Genomic DNA, 25,354 nt, shown 5'->3' on the forward strand with positions numbered 1-25,354 from the left:
GTTGAATGTGTAGTGAACCCATACCCTGCCCATGACCTTTTCTAAAAATGAATTGCAAATATGAATTGGTTTCCTTTTGTGTTTTGTGCTTCTTTATTGTAAAAGAGGAGTGAAAAATGTGCAGTTGGTTGGTTGCCTGTGAAGATAATATAGCTATACCTTGCTGCAAAATTAGTTCTAGAGGCAAGGACTGATATAACCTAAGTTTTATTTCTCTTAGTCAAGTCATCATCTCCACTTGCCTTTTCAGTCTTTCCTGACATTTTAATCACTTATTTCAGCATGAGTTCCATTTCTAATTCAGTGATAAGAATCCCATCCTTTGCCTTTGTGTAAAAATAGCCATCTTGTGGACTTGAAGGACTTTTTTTTGCTAATGATTATTAAAATCTGCTTGTGTTTTCACAACTATATAGCATGTTTAAGTATTTTATGTTTTAAAAATATTTTTGTTTGTTTTGATCAGCCCAAATTCACCTTTTCACTCTCCCACCACTTCTTCCAGTTGAGAACACTAAACCCATTACAAACATGTATAGTCAGTCAAAACTTTCTACATTGGGCTATGCCAAAAAATTTGTCTCATACTATACTATGAGTCTTTTACCTCTTTTTCAAATGTGTCTAGTATGAAGTGGGTAGTATGTTTCATCATTAGTCCTCTGGAATCCTGGTTGGTCTTTACACTGATAAGTGTTCAGCATAATTATAATCTGTCACATTTATATTGCATAACTTGTTCATTGATTCCCCAGTTTATGAATACTTCTTCAGATTTCTATTCTTTGCCACCTCAAAAAGATGTATAAATATTTTTATATCTTTAGCTTTTATTTGCTTAGGACTAATCTTTTCCTTAATATACTTTCTCCTGAATTTCCCTCCCCATTTCTTCTCTTTCCCTCATATTTCCTTGTTGAGTGAAATGTATTTCTGTTTACAAATGTATTATGTGTGTTTCTGTATGTGTGTCTACATGTTTATTTTGATCAGTTCAGATAAATGCGAATTCAAATGTCAATCATTCCTGCTACCTACTCCCTCCTCTTTGACATCTTGAGTGCCCTGATTATGTGAGATCATTTTTTAACCTTCCTTTCTGCCTCAGTATTCCTTTTCCTCTCTTTCCATTATTAAGATCATCAAGACATAACAGAATCACTCCCAAGCTTTATCTAATTAGACACCCTCTATGACCCCTGATGATGGTTCAGATGATTCAGAAGGAATACCTGTATCGTCTCCCCATATTTGAATGTAAGCAGTTTTTCCTTATTTACTCCTTTATCACTGTTCATTCATGTTTACATTTTTATATTTCTCTTCATTTGAGTTTGTGTCCAAGATGTATTTTTCTCTGAGGATTTGTTTTTGTAGATATTTTGGAGTCATTTACTTTTTTTTTTTTTAATTTTTATTTGGTCATTTCCAAACATTATTCATTGGAAACAAAGATCATTTTCTTTTCTTCCCTCCCCTCCCTCCCACCACCTCTCCCATAGCCCACGCGCAATTCCACTGGGTATCACATGTGTTTTTGATTCAAACCCATTTCCATGTTGTTGGTATTTGCATTAGAGTGTTCATTTAGAGTCTCTCCTCAGTCATATCCCCTCCACCTCTGTAGTCAAACAGTTGCTTTTCATCGGTATTTTTACTCCCACAGTTTATCTTCTGCTTGTGGATAGTGTTTTTTAGATCCCTGCAGATTGTTCAGGGACACTGCATTGCCACTAATGGAGAAGTCCATTACTTTCGATTGTACCACAATGTATCAGTCTCTGTGTACAATGTTTTCCTGGTTCTGCTCCTCTCACTCTGCATCACTTCCTGGAGGTTGTTCCAGTCTCCATGGAATTCCTCCACTTTATTATTCCTTTGAGCACAATAGTATTCCTTCACCAACATATACCACAATTTGTTCAGTCATTCCCCAATTGATGGGCATCCCCTCATTTTCCAATTTTTGGCCACCACAAAGAGTGCAGCTATGAATATTCTTGTACAAGTCTTTTTCCTTATTATCTATTTGGGGTACAAACCCAGTAGTGCTATGGCTGGATCAAAGGGCAGACAGTCTTTTATCGCCCTTTGGGCATAGTTCCAAATTACCCTTCAGAATGGTTGGATTAATTCACAACTCCACCAGCAATGAATTAGTGTCCCTACTTTGGCACATCCCCTCCAGCATTCATTACTTTCCATAGCTGTTATGTTAGCCAATCTGCTAGGTGTGAGGTGATACCTCAGAGTTGTTTTGATTTGCATCTCTTTGATTATAAAAGATGTAGAGCACTTTTTCATGTGCTTATTAATAGTTTTGATTTCTTTGGCTGAGAACTGTCTGTTCATGTCCCTTGCCCATTTTTCAATTGGAGAATGGCTTGATTTTTTGTACAATTGATTTAGCTCTTTGTAAATTTGAGTAATTAAATCTTTGTCAGAGGTTTTTATGAAGATTGTTTCCCAATTTGTTGCTACCCTTCTGATTTTAGTTATTGGTTTTGTTTGTACAAAAACTTTTTAATTTGATGTAGTCAAAATTATTTATTTTACATTTTGTGACTCTTTCTAAGTCTTGCTTGGTTTTAAAATCTTTCCCTTCCCAAAGGTCTAACAGGTATACTATTGTGTGTTCACCTAATTTATTTATAGTTTCCTTCTTTATGTTCAAATCATTCACCCATTCTGAATTTATCTTGGTGTAGGGTGTGAGGTGTTGATCCAAACCTAATCTCCCCCACACTGTCTTCCAATTTTCCCAGCAGTTTTTATCAAATAATGGATTTTTGTCCCAAAAGCTGGGGTCTTTGGGTTTGTTATAAACTGTCTTGCTGAGATCATTGATGCCAAGTCTATTCTACTGATCCTCCTTTCTGTCTCTTAGCCAGTACCAAATTGTTTTCATAACCACTGCTTTATAGTATAGTTTGAGATCTGGGACTGCAAGTCCTCCTTCCTTTGCATTTTTTTTCATGATTTCCCTGGATATCCTTGATCTTTTGTTCTTCCAAATGAACTTAGTTATGGTTTTTTCTAATTCAGTAAAGAAGTTTTTTGGTAGTTCAATGGGTATGGCACTAAATAAGTAAAAATTAATTTGGGTAGGATTGTCATTTTTATTATGTTAGCTCATCCCACCCATGAGAAATCAATGTTTTTCCAATTGTTTAGATCTAGTTTTAGCTGTGTGGAAAGTGTTTTGTAGTTGTGTTCATATAGTTCCTGTGTTTGTCTCGGCAGATAGATTAGTCAGTATTTTATATTGTCTAGGGTGATTTTGAATGGTATTTCGCTTTCTAATTCTTGCTGCTGAAATGGGTTAGAGATATATAGAAATGCTGATGACTTATGCGGGTTTATTTTGTATCCTGCAACTTTGCTAAAGTTGTTGATTATTTCGAGTAACTTTTTGGTTGATTCTCTAGGATTCCTTAAGTAAACCATCATATCATCTGCAAAGAGTGATAGCTTGGTCTCCTCATTGCCAATTTTAATACCTTCAATTTCTTTTTCTCCTCTAATTGCTACTGCTAGTGTTTCTAGTACAATGTTAAATAATATAGGTGATAATGGGCATCCTTGTTTTACTCCTGATCTTATTGGAAAGGCTTCTAGTTTATCCCCATTGCAAATGATGTTTGCTGATGGTTTTAGATATATACTGTTTATTATTTTTAGGAAAGGCCCTTCTATTCCTATACTTCCTAGTGTTTTCAATAGGAATGGGTGTTGTATTTTATCAAAGGCTTTTTCTGCATCTATTGAGATAATCATGTGATTTTTGTCAGTTTGCTTGTTAATATGGTCAATTATGTGGATGGTTTTCCTAATATTGAACCATCCTCACATTCCTGGTATGAATCCTGCCTGGTCATAGTGGATGACCCTTGTAATGACTTGCTGGAGTCTTTTTGCTAGTATCCTATTTCAGATTTTCGCATCTATATTGATTAAGGAGATTGGTCTATAGTTTTCTTTCTCTGTCTTTCACCTGCCTGGCTTTGGGATCAGTACCATGTTTGTGTCATAGAATGAATTTGGTAGAACTCCTTCTTGGCCTATTCTGTCAAATAATTTGTTTAATATTGGGATTAGTTGTTCTTTGAATGTTTGATAGAATTCATTTGTGAATCCATCTGGACCTGGGGATTTTTTCTTAGGGAGTTCTTTGATGGCTTGTTCAATTTCTTTTTCTGAAATGGGGTTGTTAAGGTAATTTATTTCTTCCTCTTTTAGTCTAGGCAATTTATATTTTTGTAAGTATTCATCCATATCACCTAGATTGCCATATTTGTTGCCATATAATTGGGCATAGTAGTTTTTAATGATTGCCTTAATTTCCTCTTCATTAGAGGTGAGGTCTCCTTTTTCATCTTGGATTCTGTCAATTTGGTTTATTTCTTTCCCTTTTTTAATTAGACTGACTAGTACTTTGTCTATTTTATTTGTTTTTTCAAAGTACCAGCTTCTAGTCTTATTTATTAAATCAATAGTTCTTTGACTTTCAATTTTATTAATTTCTCCTTTGAGTTTTAGGATCTCTAATTTAGTCTTCATCTGAGGATTTTTAATTTGTTCATTTTATAATTTTTTAATTTGCATGCCCAATTCATTGACCTCTGCTCTTCTTAATTTGTTAATATATGAACTCAAGGATATAAATTTCCCCCTGAGTACTGCTTTGGCTGCATCCCATAGGTTTTGAAAGGATGTCTCATCATTGTCATTTTCTTCAATGAAGTTATTAATTGTTTCTATGATTTGTTCTTTAACTAACTGGTTTTGGAGAATCGTATTGTTTAATTTCCAATTCATTTTCGATTTATGTCTCCAAGTTCCCTTACTAATTATTATTTTCATTGCATTGTGATCTGAGAAAGTTGCATTTATTATTTCTGCTCTTTTGCACTTGTTTGCAATGTTTTTATGCCCTAATACATGGTCAATTTTTGTAAATGTACATGTGCTACAGAAAAGAAGGTATATTCCTTTTTGTCCCTATTTATTTTTTTCCACATGTCTACTAACTCTAATTTTTCTAAGATTTCATTCACTTCTCTTACCTCTTTCTTATTTATTTTTTTAATTTGATTTATCTAGTTTGGATAGAGGAAGGCTCAGATCTCCCACTAGTATAGTTTTTCTACCTATTTCGTCCTTGAGTTCCTCTAGTTTCTCCTTTAGAAATTTGGATGCTATGCCATTTGGTGCATACATGTTGAGTACAGATATTTTCTCACTGTCTATACTGCCTTTTATCAGGATGTAATTGCCTTCCCTATCTCTTTTAACTAGATTTATTTTTACTTTGGCTTTGTCGGATATCATGATTGTGACTCCTGCCTTCTTTTTGTCAGTTGATGCCCAATGGATTTGGCTCCACCCTCTTACTTTCACCCTATGTGTATCTACCTTTCTCATATGTGTTTCTTGTAGACAGCATATGGTAGGGTTTTGGACTCTAATCCACTCTGCTATTCGCTTGCGTTTTATGGGTGAGTTCATTCCATTCACATTCAGAGTTATGATTACTAGCTGTGTATTTCCCAGCATTTTGATTTCTGCTCCTTTACCTGCCTTTTCTTCTTTCACTATTTCCTTCTACACCAATGCTTGCTTTTGAACAGTCCCCCTTGTTTCCACCCTGATTTTATTTCCCTTTCTACCTCCCTCCCTATTATCCCCCCCCCCCCTTATTTTCCCTGTAGTTTTTCTAAAATTAACCCCCCGCTCCCTCCCTCTCTTGTACTGCTTCCCTCCCCACCGGACCGTTTGTTACCCTTCTACTCCCCTATAGGTGCAAATCTATTCTCTGCCCCCAATGGATTGGATTGTTTTTCCCTCTTTGAGTCACTTTCAAAGCACGTAAAAGTTGGATATTTCTTGTCTCTGACCTCTTTACCCTTCCAGTGTATTCATGTTCTCCCCCCTCCCACCATGAGCTTCTTTATGACATATACATTTACCCCCATTTGTTTCTTTACCCATTTCTTTTAATATTAACCTATTTTAAGCTCTAGTTATATATATATATATATGTATATATATGCATACTCATGTATATGTATTTTTGCATGCATATATCTATATACCTATTTATGTCTTTTCCTTTCATCCTATACAGTTTGTTGCTGTTCCCTCTAAGTATACTTCTTTTTGCTGCCCAGCTAATAACAACAGTTTTAAGAGTTACCAATGACCTCATTTCTTATAGGGATACATATCATTTTAACTTATTGAGTCTCTTTAAAATTTTTTTTGTTTTTCTTTTTCCCCCTCTTTTTTAATTACCTTTTGATGATTTTCTTGAGTTCTGTGCTTGGACATCAAATTTTCTGTCCAGGTCTGGTCTTTTCTTTACGAATTCTTGAAATTCTTCTATTTTGTTGAGTGACCATACTTTCCCCTGTAAGAATATAGTCAGTTTTGCTGGGTAGTTGATTCTTGGTTGTAGACCTAGTTCCCTTGCTTTCCGGAATATCATATTCCATGCCTTTCTTTTTTTCAGTGTGGATGCAGCCAGATCCTGAGTTATCCTCACTGTGGTTCCTTGGTATCTGAATGACTTCTTCTTGGCAGCTTGTAATATCTTTTCTTTGGTCTGTTAGTTCTTGAATTTGGCTATAACATTCCTGGGTGTTGTCAGTTGGGGATTAAGTACAGGAGGTGATCTGTGGATTCTATCAATCTCCACTTTTCCCGCTTGTTCAAGGATTTCAGGGCAGTTTTCTTTAATAATTTCCTGTAATATAATTTCCAGGCTTTTTCTTTTGTCATGGTCTTCTGGTAGGCCAATAATTCTTAAATTGCCTCTCCTTGAACGATTTTTTAAATCCTCTGTTTTGTGAATGAGATGCTTCATATTTTCCTCAATTTTTTCATTCTTTTGGTTTTGTTTTATAGTGTCTTGCTGCCTTGTGAGGTCGCTCGATTCAAGTTGTTGTATTCTGGTTCTTAAAGACTGGATTTCATCCTTAGTTTTTTGGTTGTCCTTTTCCTTTTGGTCGGATTTTCTTTGGAGGTCATCTTTCATCTTCTTCACCTCATCTTTCATCTGCTTTGTCTCATCTTTCATCTCCTTTGCCTCATTTTCCAGCTGGTTGATTTTGGCTTTTGAGACACTATTTTCTGTTTCCAGATGACTTTTCTTAGTTAAGTTCTTTTCCCAATTGTCTTCAGCCTCTCTTAATTGTGTTTTGAATTGCATTTTGAGTTCTTCCAAAGCCTGTATCCAATTCGCTAGGTTTTCTGATTTTTCCTTTGCTGGGTCCTCCCCCTCTGTTTCATTCGCTCTTTGCTCATTACCTGTGCAGAAGCTCTCTATTGTAATTTCTTTCTTCTTTTTCCGTTGTTTGCTCGAGTTTACCCCTTCTTTGCTCCCCGTATTTGGCTGTGCTCTTGCTCCTCTCATTTTGTTTTGGTTTTGGGGCTGCCAGTCTCCCCTCTTGGAGCTTTGTCAGATCTCTTGGTACAGTCTCTAGGGGAGGAATGTTAGCTTCCCTGTCCTCTGGAGGCTTTTGATTGGATTGAGTTCAATTGGGTTGGGCTGTATGTGGTATGAAGCACTGAGGCTCTGAAGACTCCTGGAAGGCTGGGCCACCCAGGCTCTCTCCAGTTCTCTCCAGCTGCTTCTCTGCTGTCCACAAGTGCCTTTGCCCACCTCCCTAAACTCTGAGGAGTTCTGATGGGATTAGTTCAACTGGATTGTTCTGGATGTGCCTGAGGCAAGGGTGAGACTGGAGCAGGATGGAGGGACCCAGCCATGGCCCGTTTCTCCCTGGCTTCCTCCCCGCTGTCCAAGCTGTATGCTCCGAGCCTGGCGCCCCGCTGCTCACAAGGTAGACCCTGCAAACCAGCACCTTTGCCCGCTCAGAGGTTCCTGCTGCTGCTGGGGGCTCAGCCCTCTGGGTTGTGGGGGAGGGGTCCTGGGACTTGAGTTCTGCCTTCCCCTTAGCCCTGGGTATTCTCGGATTCTGGCTTTTGGGGGGGGCATACCTTTTGATTTGAGTCCAGAAGGAGGGTTCCCCGCTTCTGTCCTGTTGTTCAGCTTGGATTTCGGTGCCCTAGGAGCATTCAGTCTGTATCGGTAAGGAAGGGTCTTCCACAAGGTCTGAACTTTTGCTGCTTGCTAAGCTGCCATCTTGACTCCGCCCCTCCGAGTCATTTACTTTTTAAAAGTTTGTATCTTGAACTTTCTTGTCAATATAATAGTTTTTTATGGTAAGGTTCTTTTTTATTTAATTATTTTTTTAGACCCTTACTTTTTGTCTTGGAATCAATACTGTGTATTGGTTCTAAGGAAGAAGAGTGATATGGGCTAGGCAATGGGGATCAAGTGACTTGCCCAGGGTCACACAGCTAGGAAGTATCTGAGGCCAGATTTGAACCTAGGATCTCCTGTCTCTGGGCCTGGCTCTCAATCCACTGAGCTACCCAGTTGCCCCTTGGTGAGGTTCTTTGTTTGTTTTACTGTTCTTTTACCCTGTTTCCTGACTTTGGACTTGATGCTAGTTCTGGGTCCTTTGGTACTTCTGGAAGGAAGGTCTGGACTGATCTTGTTGCTCCTTTCTTAGGACATTGAATGTTGCATTTTTCCAGGATCTCGGTGACAGATTAGGGACCTGCAAGCTTTCAGTTCTCCTAAAGAGGTCTAAAGCAGGGTATAGGCTGATTGCTGCCTGCCTCTGGTCTGAGCTCTCTAAATTTCTGATTTAGGTTTAGATCTGAGGAGTAGTAGACTGATGGTGGGTTCAGACCCCACTGGAAAGCTCATTTGGTTCAGAAAGACAAAACCACATGCTTCCCTTTAGTCTTCAATCTCTGTTTAGCTTATACCTCTACAAACTAGGCCAGATGGTAGAAGTGAGGACCTGCTGTGTGCCTGGGGTGTAAGCAACATGGTTGCTCCTGGTAGCTTCTAAACACCCTCCTCTTTTGGAATACCATCCCTTGAACAAATCCCCTAATTAGTCTGTTCTGAATCTGTGACCCAGAACTGGGTATTGGGTAACAAAGCTGCTAGTTGGCACTTGTCTCTGTTGCAGTACCTTGGTATGGGTCTGGGGGTAGGTGCCCTGGTAGGGCCTTGAACCCTCTTTTTACACTGGTGCATAGCCCTAATGTCCACAGACATCCTTGGCTGTCTCCCTGGGCCAATCTGAATTCGACAAATTGATTCAATGTGACTTTCCCTATCAGGGTTTAGTCTAGTGTGTTTTCTAAGTCTTGTTAGAGATTTTTGGAAGAGAGTCTACCGCACCACTTCTTACCACTGCCATTTTGGATCCATCTTAGCTATTTTATTTAGCAGTGTTAGAGTGGATAGTGTAAGCCCTGGAAGTGAAGTGATTATCCTGTCATAGAAATAGCAAATAGCAGAACTCAGATGGGTCTTTTGATTCCTGTCCAGGACTTTTTTTTTTTTTTGAGGTTTCATTAGAGTTCCTGATGTTTAGGGATGATTAGGGTATAATATAAGTAACTTGAGCTATGGTTTCTGAATTTTCTGATTTGGAGATTATGATAAAGCCATAGTTTATAAAATATCTGATTTGTGGATTACATATCCACAATATATCCATATATCCACATAATGAATATGTAATCTGTGGGTCATTTCCTCTAAGTCTCCTTCCTTGTTAATGTGTACCTAATATGAATTATTTTTAACATTTGTTTGAACCTGCCTTTGCTGCCTTCATTCAGGAGTCCAAGGACTTTCTTGAAAGAACAGCTTGAAGTACCATAATCTCTCCTTACTTTCTCTTTTACATAAGACACTCCTTTCCACAAGTTTCTGCATTTTCATTGGCTGTGCCCTGAGTCTGGAATGATCTCCTTCCTCATTTCCATCTTCTAGCTTCCCTGGCTTCCTTCAGGTCTCACTTAAAATTGCATCTTCCGCAGAGTCCCCAACCCACCTTAATAGTGTCTCCCCTCTGAGATTATCCCCTATGAATGTGTGTGCATGTATGTTGTTTACACATAGTTGATTGCATTTTCTTTCTCCTTAAACCGTGAACTCCTTAAGGGTAGGTATTGTTTTTGCCTATCTTTGTATACCCAGTGCTTAGTCCAGCACTCAGCACACACTTGTTGACCTAACTCATCTTCTATTCCGCTCATATTGGTATGTCTAGAGCAACCCATTCTGTATCCATTTTGAAAGCAACTAAAAACTTTGTTATATTCACATGGTTATATGAAGGCACAAACTAAATATAATAGGTAGTTACAAGTTTCTAGAACCCAATTTACTTGATTTTAGTATTCATCTTACTGTGTTGCCTTGTTCTGGAATCTATCATGTTCCTGGTTTAAGGTAATCCTAGGAAGAATCCTTATTTTTTTGGTTATATACTGCTTCTTTTGTGGCTCTGTATATGAAGTTAGGCTTTTAATTAAATTTGACTGCTCCAAAGACCGCTTAGTATTATTTGCTAGAACTCAGAGTTTTTAGGTTTCTCTTGGAAGAACCAGAGAGGAGTTGCTTTTATTTACCTTTTAGCAATCTCCCCCCCCCCCCCAACTCTTTATTTAAGTATTGGTTCCAAAGCAGAACAGTAAAGGTTAGATGTTTGGGATTGTTACTTGCCCAGATTTACACAGCTAGAAAATGGCTGAGGTCACATCTGAGCCCAGGGCCTTCCATTTCTAAGCCTAGTTCTTAATCCACTGAGCCACTGAGTGGGTCCCCCTTTAGCAATCTTTAACAATTAAGGTGTAGTCATTTAACATAATATTGTCTTAGGACCTCACTATTCAAATTAGATTGAACTAATGATAAAAATATTATCTGATAACATACTATTCTTTGCTCTGTGACTTAATAAATGAAGCATCATATCTTCTCTCAGTCTTTTGGTTCCAGAGCCTGGACACATTACTGATATAGTAATTTCAATAGTTATTTCTTGGTGACATCGCTGCAGCCTAGCTTTGTAACTTGTTTTCAGTTATTGCATTCTCTGAAACAAAGCATCTTAAAACAGCAAAACTTAAGAGGATTTTGAAGCAGACACTTTAAGTGGTTTCTTCGAATTCCTTAGTCTTTCTACCTGTTCTCTCCCCCAATCATTTCTTCCTTACTCCTTTCTGGAGCCAAAGCATCTGAACTTATTTCAAAAAAAGAATTCCAGGCTCTGTCTGCCTGCCACAGCCAAAAATGGACAGTGGAGCTGCATGGCTATTCTCTACATTCTCCTTTGGCTTCTGGTTATTTCTCTTTGCATCAGTTCACATATTCCTGAGTTTCTTTGCCTTCTTCATGTTTGTCATTTCTTGTGGCATAGCCATATTTCATCATACTCCTCTGCCACAATAATGTAAAAGAAAACAGCATGGAAAGACTTAAATATCCTGAAGGGGCCAGATTTGAGTAAGCAAAATAGAGGAAGGATACATGTAACCAGTAAAACAGGTATTTAGCAAGCTCATGGTAGGTATAAGACACTGTACTAAATACTAGTGGAGAATAAAGAAAAGTATAAAATATGGTCCTTTCTGATCTTGATTTCCTCATTCCTGTCAGTGTCCTCCAAGAGCTTATAATTTATGATGAGATCCCAAAATAAAATGTTACCTAGTATTATAAGACACTTTATGATAAGTTTTGGATGAGTGAAACATATCAAGTATTTTAGCAGCTGACTCAGGAAAGATCACAGTAGTCTAGGTCTTCAGGGAAGGCTTTATGGGGAAAGAGGGACTTATGATTTTCTAGTTTGCCTTTTGTTTTCTTTTTTCTTTTTGAAGGGATAAACAGCTTTATTGGGCAGCACAGTAAGAAATAAAGTCAAGAGATATAAATGGCTGGGATGAGAATAACTCACCAAGAGATGAGGTTTCATAATGCCACCTACATTATTATATTCAAAGTGACTCCATTTCCCAGCAGGTAATGTGCTGAGTAGAATAGACTACTAAGTCTGCTGGGAAATGCACTAGCTTTACCCCACAAAATTCTCATTATCATAAAACTACTATGCCTAGACCAATTTCCATGGTAATGCCATATCCCCTTTGTCCCCTTTTCCCATCCAGTTTACAAAAGGAATTTTTTTTAAAAATCACATTTTCCACATCCTAAAATGGTCACCAGCATTTTGCTCCAAGGAAGCTTTAGCATTTGTTCATCTTCTAAAAGGATGATTAAATTAGAGAGGTAGAGAAGTAGACCTCCTTAGGCCAGTAGAGATCCTTTTCTTGCCAACTATTTTTGACAGATGGGGAAGTGAGGATATCCTGTAGGGCTCCAGTCTTATTCCTCCCCCAGCACAATAGGGCATCCAAGGCTTGACAGGAGAGCCGAGGTAGTATGAGGTAGGGCAGGTGGTTGGGGATTGGGGTTATGGGCTGAGGATGAGGTAGGTAGGTATAGAGGGCCCAGGATTCAGTCATTGTCAGAACTGGAGGAGGAGGAAAAGTGTTTGCCATGCTTGTGGCATTTATGCATTTTTTATTAGCATTCTTCATCTTCTTCCTCAGCATCTTATCCATCCCAACATCTGACCCCACTGTCTTACTGACTAAACTATTCATAGAATGCATATAGGGGCCTTGAGATGGGTAGCTGGGTGTCTTAGCTGCTCCCCAGGCCCTAAGCAGTGTGTAGAAGATGGCCTAGGAATCTCCACTGTGGGTGAAGAGGGTACCTGGAGGGAAGACAACATTGACTGATGTAGAGTAGATAAGGTTACTCAGCTGTTGGGTGGGGAATGTGTACTTCTCCCCCCAAAAAGGGCATTTCTGGCCGGTCCATATTAGGATTCCATATGCACAGCTGTTCTTTTTCCTCCACAGCAAATAAAGTTTTCCTAACACAACAGTTCTTTAAGAAAACTAGAGCTGAGCCTTTAAGGAAAGAGAGGAACTAGAGTCAGAAGAACAAAGAGGGCAAGGCAGCAGGGACAGAATGATCAAAAACCCGCGATATGAAAAAAAGTCAGAGGCATAGCATTAGTCTAGAAGGGGAAGGGCCCTGAAAGCCAACCAAGTAACTTCGATCAAATGCGGTAGGCAATTAGGGAACCATTATAGATTCTTAGGCATGAAAGTGACATGATTAAAGCTGCATTTTAAGATGATTATTCTAACAGTGATAATCAGGATGGGAAGAGGGGAGAGACCAGGGATCAAGAAACCAGCTGAGAAACTGTTGGAGTCACTGAGACTAGAAATCTGAGACCCTGAACTAAGGAAGTACCAGTAAGAATGAGAATGGTATAGAATCAGAAATATCCCAGAAGAGGAATGAACAATATTTAGTAACTCAGTCTGTTGTGTTAAGAAGAGGGAGGAGTCAGAAACAGCTCACAGGTTCTGGGCCCAGAAAAACAATTATCCTGTTGACCAAGAAAAGTTAATCAGAGAGGAATTTGGTTAAGAAGATGATAATGGGCTCTGGTTGTACATACTACATTAGAGATGATGGTGGGGCATAAGAGTAGAAATATCTAGCAAGGAAGAGCTATAGAACTGTCTTAATAGCTGTGGATGTCTTTCTGGCACTATACAAGAAAAGTGACTACATGATCAGTTCATACCCATTGATGCAGGTCTGTACCACCACCCAGCAGAATCAAAGGTCCAATCTAGCAGTACTTTTGTGATAGTGAAGAAATGGAAATAAAGATGCCCATAAATTAAGGATTGGTTAAATAAACTGTGATACGTCTATATAAAGAATATTCATATATTCAGTAGTGCTGGAGCAGCCAAATGGGTGGTGAACTTCAAAAAGGATAGTCAACACATCTTAAATAACAATGGTCAGTGAGCATAAAGACAGAGAAAATATTATTAGATTTGTCAAAGAGGTCATTGATAACCTTCAATAGGAACAGGAGAGACAGAATCTATAAGGCAGGGAATTTATATATATATATATATATATATATATACCTATAAATGTTATGAATTATTACGTTGGAATTAGTATTACATAAGGCACAGGATAGTTCAATTTTACTCAAGATTTAAATTTTATATTGATTGCAATAGGAATGACTTTTGTATTAAGAAATTGTTATATTGTAAAAATTTTGTTGGCACATAATCCTAACCCTCTTCCCACAACTCAGTCTTAGCATAAGATAGGAATTTAGATTAGCAAATAGACAGATTAGGATAAGATTTATTATTTTGGGAGGGGGGAGGTTAGATGGGAACAATAAGTAGCATAGATAGATTAGAATAGACATAGAAGATAAGTAACTGGCGTGGGCCAAGGTGGCACCATGTGAACAACAGGAAATGGAGGATTTGTGACAGAGGCTGGCACTAGAGAAAAGTGCCAGGCTGAAGAGTATATGAAAGTGATCACCTCACCGGGGGGGAGGGGCCCCAGGAGTGGTATCTAGAGGAGGAGAAGACTCTGACTTGGAGAACAGTGAGGGGTTCTCAGTCTTGAGAAGTGGAAGGGAGAAGGTGGGAAAAAGCCTTTCTCCTGAGGGTTACCCATTTTTCCTGCTGGTGACTGGAAATCTTTCCCCCCAACACTTCCCAATTGAAGGGACTTCTGAAGAGAAACCTGAGTAGACTTTACCTCAGCTCCTGTTGCCCAGGGGTGAGTCAACCTGACTTTCTCTCAGGGGGCTCAGGCTGCCAAGGCCTGAGTCCTCCCCCACCCCCCCAAAAAAAAAACTCGAGGAGGGAGGAGAAAGGGTTTCGATAGAGACAGCGACCTCCTTTTCCCACATTCTTTTTCCCACTCTTTCCTGCCTGTTGTTCATTTTGTATTACCTTATTGAGTTAACATTAAAAGTTATCTGTTCCCTAAGCTGAGTGTGAGTGAACAGATCAAGGGGAGACCTTTTGGTCTCGAATAGTGGGAGGGGGGAACAAGAGGGACAAGAGCAAATAGGGGAGAGCAGCTTTAGCTAAGGATGGAAGGCAGAAGGGGGAAAATCTTCAAACCCCCTCTCCACTCTCTGAGCCAACCCATTACATTTGCTGTTTCCCCTGAACTGCACTTTGAAAAGGGGGTTCTCCTCTCTTTCCCCCTCTCCATACCAAAAGTCCAAACTTCCCTCGGAGTACAAAACTTCCTTCCTTTTATATTTTTTTAAGACAGCAGGTAATTTATTAAAGAATGAGTGGCAAGGAATGGAGCAGGTACATGGGTTAAAAACTCATATTCCCTTATATAGTTCTCTTCCTCTTAAGGCAGGTAGGCAGTACAATGGATAAAGCCATGGGCCTATAGGCAGGGAGATCAGAGCTCAAATCCAGTCTCACACACTTTCTTACTAACTGTATAACCCTGGGAATACTACTTAACCTGTTTGCCTCAGTTTCCTCAACTGAAAAATGAGTATAATAACAATACCTACCTTGAAGAGTTATTGTGAAGATCAAATGAGGTAATATTTGTAAAGCACTTAACACAGGGCAGGCACATAGTAGGCACTATTCTTTTCTTACCTTTTCTTGTCTCAATTTCCACAACACTATAGTTGTATTCAATGTTATTCTCTGATTTTTCCCATCAAGACTTTTCTCAGTAATTATTGAGAGTATTAATCAAGGTATACCTCAGCCCATTCTAGTGTTTTCTTCCAACTAATTTCTTCATTCTTGCAGATTTAATTCGCACATCACTTCATGTTCTATCCCTCTTCCTGACTTTTGTCAGGTACTCACTCAAGGGTATCAGTTCTGTCAGCCACCCAGGTTCAGAATCTTGGAATCCTCTTTGATGTTTTGTCTCTCATGTCCAATAAGACTTGTTACTTCTTCTGATCTAGCATCTCTTGTATCTGTTTCTTGTTTCCACTCTCTTAGATGGTCAGCCTACCTTAAGTCTCTTACCACTTCAACCCATCCACCATTTTGTGACAACTAATTTAACATCTTAAAACTTCATAAAATAAGAATGTTGTATTAGGTGATCTCCACACTTCTGTGATTTCCTAACTCACATCATTCCCTCACTCAGAAGTATTTTAATGGCTTCTCATTTGGTCTACATGATGAAATCCAAACTCTTAACCTTGCATAATCAGTTCTCTACCTACCTTTCTAGACATTTTCCCCATTTTCCAAACGGATTCCCCACGTCTTGCATTTCTCCATCTCATATGCCTGTTCAACTTTTTCCTTTCATTTGATCCTCCTCCATCCCCTTCTCAATCATATCCATTTGTCAAGGTTGAATTCATGTTCTTCTGTGATGCCAACTACCTTGCAGTGATCATTTGCCAGAATTCCAAAAGCTTATAGTTCATATCCCCCATTTGTCCTTTAACCATGTGCTGCAATATATTTATGCCTTGTCTCCCCTAACAGATTATAAGTTGCCTGTGGACAGGGACTTTTTTTTTTTTATTTGTCACATCACCTCAGCCCTGTGATTTGTTCATAGAAGATACTCAGTAAACATTATTCATATATGATGTATTAGTTAATGTTTGACTGTACCACCATCCCACCCATTCTCTCATTAGTAAGTTCCAAAAGGCTTATCTGCCCAAACTATCATGAAGAATTCAGATAACCAATGATCTCCAATCTTTGTATTTTGCAGTGATGCAGAGAGTCGGAAATTGTGCAAGAAAATGAAAGTTGACCCAAGCACAAAAGACAAAAGAGTGGAATTATTTCACTACAAGTGAGTGTGAGGGGATGTGTAGCCCTTGTGATTTTTGAATAGCTATATAAGACCTTCATCATTACTAACAGTAAACCAACTAGAATGTTGTTATTTCAGATGCAGTTTTTAACTAGCTGACTGCCTGGGATAAAAAAGAATGAAGATGTGTGGCTCCTCTTGGCCATTCTTTAAGTCTCAACACTTTTTTCTTTCTCTGTTTGACAGGGATGGTGTGTTTCACACTGAATATAATCGTGCTGTGACATTTAAGGTAAACCAAATTCTTTGATTTTCAGTCAGGGTAGGAGTCTGAATTGCTGCTAAGTATTTGGCAGTTTTCTTGCTGAAAGGAAGCAGGGCAAATTCTACAAACAGTTGTTTTGAATCATATAAAAGGTCTTTCTTAGGCATCTTAGAATATCATATATGTGCATATATACACACATATAAATGCAGATATAGAATTATATACACTTTTTAAAAAAATTAGAATAACTAAGAATACAGAAAAATGGTGAATTAATCCTCAGTTCTATAGTGCAGTAGTGACATTATAGCAGTACTGTTACCCAGTGGATGGAGAGTTTTCTTTGTATCCTTGAAGGCTTCTCTTTTGTCCTGTATTCCTTCTCTTTTGTAATGACAACAGCAGCATACTTCAGGCCAGTGATCTTGAGAGCAGGTACAAACTGTGGTCAGGAGCTATAGATATGTTAACTGTTCTAATTTAGAAAAGCAATGGGATCTAATCCACACACCAATCCTGATCTTTTTGTTCGAGTATTTCTGTTCAACCCAATTCTAATTCGAACCCTTCTGCCTAGCCTTCATTTTTACCTTCTTTCCAAACTCTGTTCTCTTTTTCTCATTGTTATTGTTTGTGACCTAGACTAAGCTTCAGAGTCTCTTCTTAACTGAAGTGTTCTCATTTTCTAATATCTCTTAACTAGGCTGGGATCTTCTCTAATTCCATGACACCCAGAACCATTCTTTTATCTCATGGAAGAACCAGAGGATTTCCTGTTCAACCAATTCTGGTTAATTGCCCTAAATAAGCCATTTGGCACATGTGCCTGATTTGCAATTGCAGTGAGGACTGATGATTATCAGATTGTATATTCTCTCTTGCATCAGATGCTGAAACAATCAGGTAGACTATACTGGCTGATCGTGTGGAAAGATGAACCTCCTTCTTGAATCACACCCTTTGGCTGGGAGTTAGGAAGATTGCTCTTGGGCTGAAACTTCTAGGAAAATAAGGATTCTGAGAGAAAAGAAAAGACTACAAGTCTAGCATGGGGGGATGCCCTGTGTAAAAAGCCAGAGGCAGAAGATGGAAAACTCTAGAGAACAGCTAGTAGTTTTGTTTGATCAATGACACTCAGAATGCCTGCATGAAGGACCCATGAAGTAAAGATGGAAATAATAATCCTGGCCATATGGTGGATGGCTCTAAACAATATTCTGAGGAGTTGGGAGTTTGTCCTAGATGCAGAAGGAAATCACTTTTTTAAGCATGGGAAAGAATGGGGTAGACTCTGCCTTTGAAAGATGCATTAAAAGAGGGAGGAAATGATGGCAGAGAAACCAATTAGTGGCCACTCCATGAAATTGGTGATAAATAAAGTATAAAATTATTTGTAATTACATATTATAAATGGTTTATAATTAACATTAAATAACTTAAGAAGTTAGAATTAGGAGACAGCTAAGTGACTTGGTGGATAGAGAGCCAGGTCTAGAGATGGGAGGTCCTGGGCTCAAATCTGGCCTTAGATACTTCCTAGCTGTGTGACCCTGGTCAAGTCACTTAACCCTGTTGCCTAGCTCTTACTGCTTTTCTCCCTTGGAATCAATACAGTCTATTGATTCTAAGATGGAAAGTAATGGTTTAAAAAAAAAAAAGAAGCTAGAATTAATACAACATGTGATGTGCTTTCTAAATCTCAAACACAACCGAAGAAAAAAGGAAAAGGACCTATATGTACAAAAACATTTATGGCTGCTCTTTTTGTAGCAGGAAATAATTGGAAAGATACCCTTCAACTGGGGAATGACTAAACAGTTTGCACATATGATAGTGATAGAATACTATTGTGCTATAAGAAAGGATGAGAAGGATGCTTTCAGAAAAAACCTGGAAAGACTTCCATGGCTTGATGCAAAGCAAAGTGAGTTGAACCAGGAGAACATTATACCCACTAACGGAAATATTGTTCAGTGATAAACTGTGAGAAACTTTACTACTCTGATCAATACAAAGATCCAAGATAATTTTGAAGAACTAATGATTAAAAATGCTATCTACCTCCAGAGAGGAATGAGTGTAAATTGAAGTATAATTTTCTGACTTTATTTTTCTTGCTTTTTTAATGACATGGCTAATATGGAAATGTTTTGCATGGTTTCACCCATATAATTGACATCATATTGCTTACCACTTTTTCAGTGGGTGGAAGAGGGGCTAGAGGTAGGGAGAGAATTTGGAACTCAAAAAAATTTTTTGAATGTCAAAAAAATATGATTTAAAGAAAAAAAAATTAACTGCAAAACACCAGCTTCACCATTTCTTTCCTATCTTACATCTTCCAGAGTGATTCACATTCAAATATTAGTACAGCAGAATTCTCCTTGGAACCCTGTTCAGACTGAAGTGTAAATTACAGTCTAGAACTAACCTAGTTCAAACTCTTTCCCTCTTTTGCCAAGTTTCTCATGACTTTGTTTTGCCTAGTGAAGGTGGAACTAATGAAGAAAATATGGATCTGTCTGCCTTCTGGCTCATAATCACCTAACTCTGGGACATATAGTTTGCCATGTTACTCTTCTCTTAGTTTCCCCTTCTCAGCTTTAAAAATTTCCATACAAGACAACTTAAGCAGCAGTTTTCAAACTTATTTTTCTAAACCAAGCTATATTTTAAGTGAGATTTTCATGAAAAAGCTGTTTTTCTTTTTTATGCTACATTTTAAAACTTTTTCATTTTTTAATTTGATGCATTTTATATTGGTAACAGATGTTTCCAAATACAATCTCACAATCTCCCCTACAGGGTATCTTAGCAAAATAAAGTTAGTTTATTGATTGTTAATAGAAAGGAGGAATTTGACAGTGTAGTACAGTAGCCTGACTGTTGCATCTGACCAAAGTTATGTTGATGTTGATTTGCATTGTCATAATCATTGTATAGATTGTTCTTTTGGTCCCACTTGCTTCAGTTAATATTTCTTCCTGCACGTCTTCCCATGTTTTCTGAATCTTCATCCTTTCATTCTATTTCATTCATATACACTAATTTGTTCAGCCCTTCACCAATCACTGGACATGTTATGTTTCAGATTTTTATTATCATGAAGGTTCTGATGATTATTTTTGTACATAGGGGTCTTAAATTATATAAGGGTCAGTAATATCTTTAGGATCTAGTGCCACTAATGTAGGACTTCTTAGCTTGGCATCCATGACTGATTTTTTAAAAATTGGTAACTGCATTTCAATATAATTGGTTTCCTTTGCAATCCTGTAAGGGTTACTCAATGGTAGAGTGCTGGGCCTGGAGTCAGGAAGACCTGAGTTCAAATCCAGCCTCTGACACGCACTGGCCATGTGACCCTGGGCAAGTCACTTAACCTTGTTTGCCTCAGTTCCTCATCAGTAAAATAAACTGGAGAAGGAAATGGCACACCACTCCAGTTTCTTTACCAGGAAAACCCTTCATGGGGTCATAAAGAGTAAAACCTAAATGAACAACAACAATAATTTGCAATCCTATGTATTTTATTTTATGCATTTAAATACATTTTTTCTGAGAAGTTGCATTGTCTGTCATGTGTATGACTTAATTAGATAGACTTTATGAACATCTGTCATAATCTTTGACTGGGTGATGATCTGGTTAAAATCTCCTGGCATTTACTCTGTGTACAATACAAGAACATATCTTGTATTACTGATATGTTCACAGGTTCTTTCTCCCTTTCTACTGTCCCAGAGACAAGCTTTTAAGAGCAGATAACAGTGAAGCCAAAGAGCAAAAACTGTACAGTGCAAGGTTGCATTGAATCCTTCTCTGGTAGCTCGGAGTCCAGACAACATGGATTCAAATATCATTTCTGCTGCTTACTGTCTGTTTGACTTGTGGCAAATCAGCTTCTTGGGTCTCAGTTTCCCCATCTGTAAAATGAAGGATTTGGTCTAATTACTCAAGAAGCCCCTTCCAGTTCTAATTCTGTGAACATAAAATTGTTACCATATTGTAAAGTCTTAACCATAGCCCACACTGTGAGCACCTGGGAAATTATTGTTTTTCCTTCTTTTTTCCCCATCTGAATTTACCTCACCTCTCACCAAGACACCCAGAAGATCATTCAACCTCATCTAAACATGAATTTGCCTTGAAATTCAAAAGAGTGTGTTTAATTTCTTCAGCTAAAAGATGCCAATTCCTTTAGCCACATGTGTTCCTAACTCATGGCTGTGAGGCAAGGCTACATTATTAGTAGGAGAAATATTCCCAGGAGCCAAATACTTGCTGGGATATTTCCTGGATGGCAAAAATGAGAAGGAACCCACAAGACCCTCATGACCTGTCTTTGGCCAAGGGTCTCCTACCCCATGATAAAAGGTTTGGTAACTGGCCAGGAAATAATCTTTTTGACTACGGTAGAAAGAAAGGTTGATTCTTCTCTTCTGATGCCAGCAGGTACTTCACAACTCTTCTTTTTTTGGCTGGATGAGGAAATTGAATGAATTAAGTCCTTCTAATTCTTGGCCCTCCTCCCAATTTTTCCATAACAGCTGTTTCCAGATAACAGATTTTCAAAATGAGACAAGTCTCCCTAAGGCCCTCTCCAGGAATTTACTAAGTGGATAAGAACTAAGAGTGTAATCCCATTTAAAGGATTCTCTCCTGTCATCCCCTTCTGCCCCAAGACTGTCATTCTGTTCACTGAAGCTTACTGAAAAGGTGTCCTTAGAAATAGAAGGCACTTGCTTGAGCAGATCAGGGAAAGCTGAGAATTGTATCTTGTTTAACACAGAGTTTGACATCTCTCCTCCTCTGGCTTTGAGGGATAGGGGCTGAGGTGACATTTAACACCTTTTTGTGTTTGCTGCTTCTGTCAGATCCTGCTTCCTATGCCTTCTTAAGGTTCTTCAAAGGAAAGGGAATGGCTATTTCTGGCTCTTTGTGCCATCAATGCTAGTGGACCAGTGCTGAAAGCAGACATACTGAGAGAATCCATAAGTAATTACTCTATTTGCAACTTCCTTTCTCCCCTTTTTGCTGTAGTCATTGGCTGACTGAGCTATCAACCAGCATCAAACATTTTTATTGATAGCTCATCCTATAAGCGACAATGGGTACAGAAACTCAGAGGATGTTTAAAACTAGCCTCCCTGTTCACTAGAGATTTAACACAAGATGGCCTTACTCAGTAATCTGATGATGCAACTTTTGAGTTGTTGCTTCAGAAATACTGGAGCGGTTGTGATCGATGTAGTCCTTATACAGTTGCTTCCTGTCTCCTTTATTATTACTTCATTAAGATACTTGATGGACACTAGGGGGAAAGTTGGAGAGGCTTCCACTGGGGGACTAGTGGTCCTTGAACCGTGTAATACTCCAGGGGGTCAACAGAAGGGAGTGATCATATCCCTTTCCTGCACACATCCTTCAGATGAACTAGAAAGTTAAGACAATTACTGAAATAATCTCCCAAATCCTTTTTTCATTAAGCATCCATCTTTGGAGTAGAGATTTTATTTGGAGTTGGAAGGGATCTTAAAGACCATCCAGTCCAACATTGCCAAATTTTTTATAAACAAATATAAACAGAATACTGAAGGCCTGAGAGATTAAGTGATTAAACAATTCTGTATTGCCGTAAACCTTTCTGCAGGTGTAAAGGTGTTAAGTACTGTAGAGAAAAAATGATGCAGACATAAACTCTTTCTTCAGGGAGTTCCCAGTTGGAGACAGTGATGCAGGCAGACATGGAGAGGAGAATATACATTAATTAACATGAGGCTAATATAAATACTAAACAGGTAACAATCTGTTAAGATTATATAATTATGTTATGTATAGGCAGTCTCAGTGACACAGTGAGTGGGAAGGAGTCATGGGACTTCGCTGTTTAGACAGGGTAGTGTGGGTGTAAGTTGTCATCTCTCTTCCAATTAGGGGAGGCATCTTTGAGGAGATGAGATTTTGTAATTGAGGCATAAATGTGTCTTTCTGGTTTGAACTGTCTAAACAATTGCCTTATTTGTGTAGACACAACCTACACATGGATCAGTTTGACCAGAGTTAGTGAAAGGCCTATTTAAGTTAGTGAAAGGCCTTTTTGAAAGTTGAGTGAGGGAAAGAAAGCAATGGATACTAGTTGGTCCTTCTTTTTTAACAGACAGACAACATTTGATCTTTGTTATGCAGTTGTGTTGGTCGTGAGACAGAACCATATAGGTGATAAGCTTTAGGAAACCCTGGCATGTACAAGGACAAGAGCCGGGCATCCTGGGTTTCTGTCACATCTCAGATAAAATGCTTTTTTTCTCTCTTCTTTCCTGTTTTAGTCCATCGTGGCCTTTCTGAAGGATCCTGAAGGGGCTCCACTTTGGGAAGAAGATCCTGAAGCAAAAGATGTTGTCCATGTTGACAGTGAAAAGGTATTTCAATTTCCCCAAACCAAATGAATTCTTATTTATGTTGGAATTTACTTCCATAATTGAGTCCAGACTGTTGCAAGTCACTCGAGAAGAAAATAAACGGGGCAAACTGAGAAAATTCAGAAAACTGAAACATAGCATTTCAGATTGCTTATGCTTTCCTTTCAGGGAGTCGGCTTCCTGGGTTCTGTTGTGGGAGGTGGGGGGGTATCTTTAGTACTTATTTCATTTTCTGAAATTTAAGTGATAGAGGGTAAATGACAGGCTGCCTGCCATCTCTGTCTTTCTAACTTGTTTGCAAATAATAGTAAGTTTATACAGATGAGTTGTAGATGAGGTCAATAAAACTATAAGTAATAAAGCTTCTAGGAACAGAGCTTCTTTTTGGCAAAGTTGGCCATCATTTTTTGTTTGTTTTTAAACTAAGCTCTACACATATCATTTGAAGCAATGTTGGCATGTATCATACAGTTAAGTTGGAATCTTTTTTTTTTTTTAATCAAATTACATGGGACTAAACCGTCTATGCTCACAGCTTCAATTTGGTGCCCAGTTGGAGATAAATGGTACTGTGCCTTAGCAAAATTGTGAAGCGGGTGTCTATCCAGCTCTGCTTCTGTGTATTTTCTACCTTTGATGGGAACTTTTCTCATATTTTATGACTCCAGTGTCCCCATTTCCTATCAAAATAGCACCATTGCACACTTATTTTATTGACTGGTTCACTCTTTAGAATGAATTAGTTCCTTTTCTTTGTGAGTTGCATCTCAGGTTATTTGCATTTTGAACCTTTAGTTATGAGATAAAAGACATTTTCATTGTTAAAGAAATTTCAAGCATCAGCAAGTAGCTAGAAAAACAATTTTGAGGTATAATATATATCCTGACATCACTTCAGCCCAATTCGACCCTTTATAGTGAGTGCCTCTGTGATAGAAGAGGTGTAAGGGAATGTCCTTATTCATTTCTGCTTCCTTGGCCCACTTAGCTGCTGGATACCTATTCTCAGAAATTGCTAGAGACAGAGGACTAAGGATATTGGTCTCTTTCAGGGTTTGGAGCTTTCCCTACAATGTTCAACCATCCCCATACCTGCTTTTCTCTCTTCTCTGTCTGGACATAAGTCATGGTCTTCCCAGCTATCCTTAACCTTAATCCCTTTGTCCCAACACTCTCAAATACCTATTTTGAAGCTTGAATTTAAAAAAAAAAGTTTTTCATTGTTTGTGTTGCTTTGATGATACTTTCTTCCAATGTTCTTTTTCTGATGTCCTAAGTTATGCCCTCTTCTTTCATAAAAGCAGTATTCTAAAGTGAATTTAGCCTTGGGGGAATGTGAGAGTCTCAACAGCTGGACAGTTAACTTCCAACTACTTGATTATGTCCAATGTTTCAGCCTTCAGAGATTTCCCCTTCTTGGGAACACACTTGTGGGTTCTCTTTCCTCATTGACAGATGGTGTAAATTTCAGAAATGTGACCTCATTTTCTTGTTGTTATCCTGAACACTGTTGGGGAGATATTTCTGATACCTAGAAAGGTCAAGTACATTGAAGGGCCCTCAGGACACTGGTTCTAGCTGAGAGATCACAGAGAAGTTGTCTAACTCCTCTGAGTCTGAAGTTTTCTCATCTACAAAATGAGACAAAAATGGAAGAATCTGAAATTTTGAATCTGTGTGGTGTACATCTCTAAACAAAGCATGACTCATGTCTTGATTGTCCTATGTTTTGGATCATCCACAGTGGTTCCCCGATCCTTTAGAAAAACTACTTGGGAGTTATCTGATATCCCAGAAATATGTATATAGTTGTGATCTTTCATGGAGATATAGGCTTATGCAAGAACCCATTCAGGTTTTATAGCATGGATGCTAACATGTTTTCACTTTGTATATATGTTAAAATAACTTGGGTAAGATTTTTTAAAGTTTCACTCTCCTTTTTATGAATACTGCTATACCTTGTTCTCCTATGTTTTTATTTACATACATTTTTTGTTTTTTCCTCTCAGGAATTCAGACGGATTGTGAAGAAGGATGACAAACCTCTTCTGATGATGTTCTATGCCCCTTGTGAGTCACCAGAGACCT

At 38.3% G+C, this 25,354-nt stretch overlaps 1 protein-coding gene across 1 annotated transcript in view; it reads left to right on the forward strand.

The window, feature by feature from the left end:
* The window catches only part of PDIA5 (protein disulfide isomerase family A member 5), a 186,214-nt gene that overhangs the window by 72,015 nt on the left and 88,845 nt on the right, over positions 1–25,354 (forward strand). Inside the window, exons 4-7 of the mRNA XM_007493796.3 lie at positions 16,529–16,612; positions 16,820–16,865; positions 23,171–23,263; positions 25,276–25,336. Of these exons, the coding sequence (XP_007493858.1) occupies positions 16,529–16,612; positions 16,820–16,865; positions 23,171–23,263; positions 25,276–25,336 (284 nt within the window). The remainder of the gene's footprint in view (positions 1–16,528; positions 16,613–16,819; positions 16,866–23,170; positions 23,264–25,275; positions 25,337–25,354) is intronic.

The sequence above is a fragment of the Monodelphis domestica genome, chromosome 4, assembly GCF_027887165.1.
Source record: "Monodelphis domestica isolate mMonDom1 chromosome 4, mMonDom1.pri, whole genome shotgun sequence".
NCBI classification, from domain to species: Eukaryota; Metazoa; Chordata; class Mammalia; order Didelphimorphia; family Didelphidae; genus Monodelphis; species Monodelphis domestica.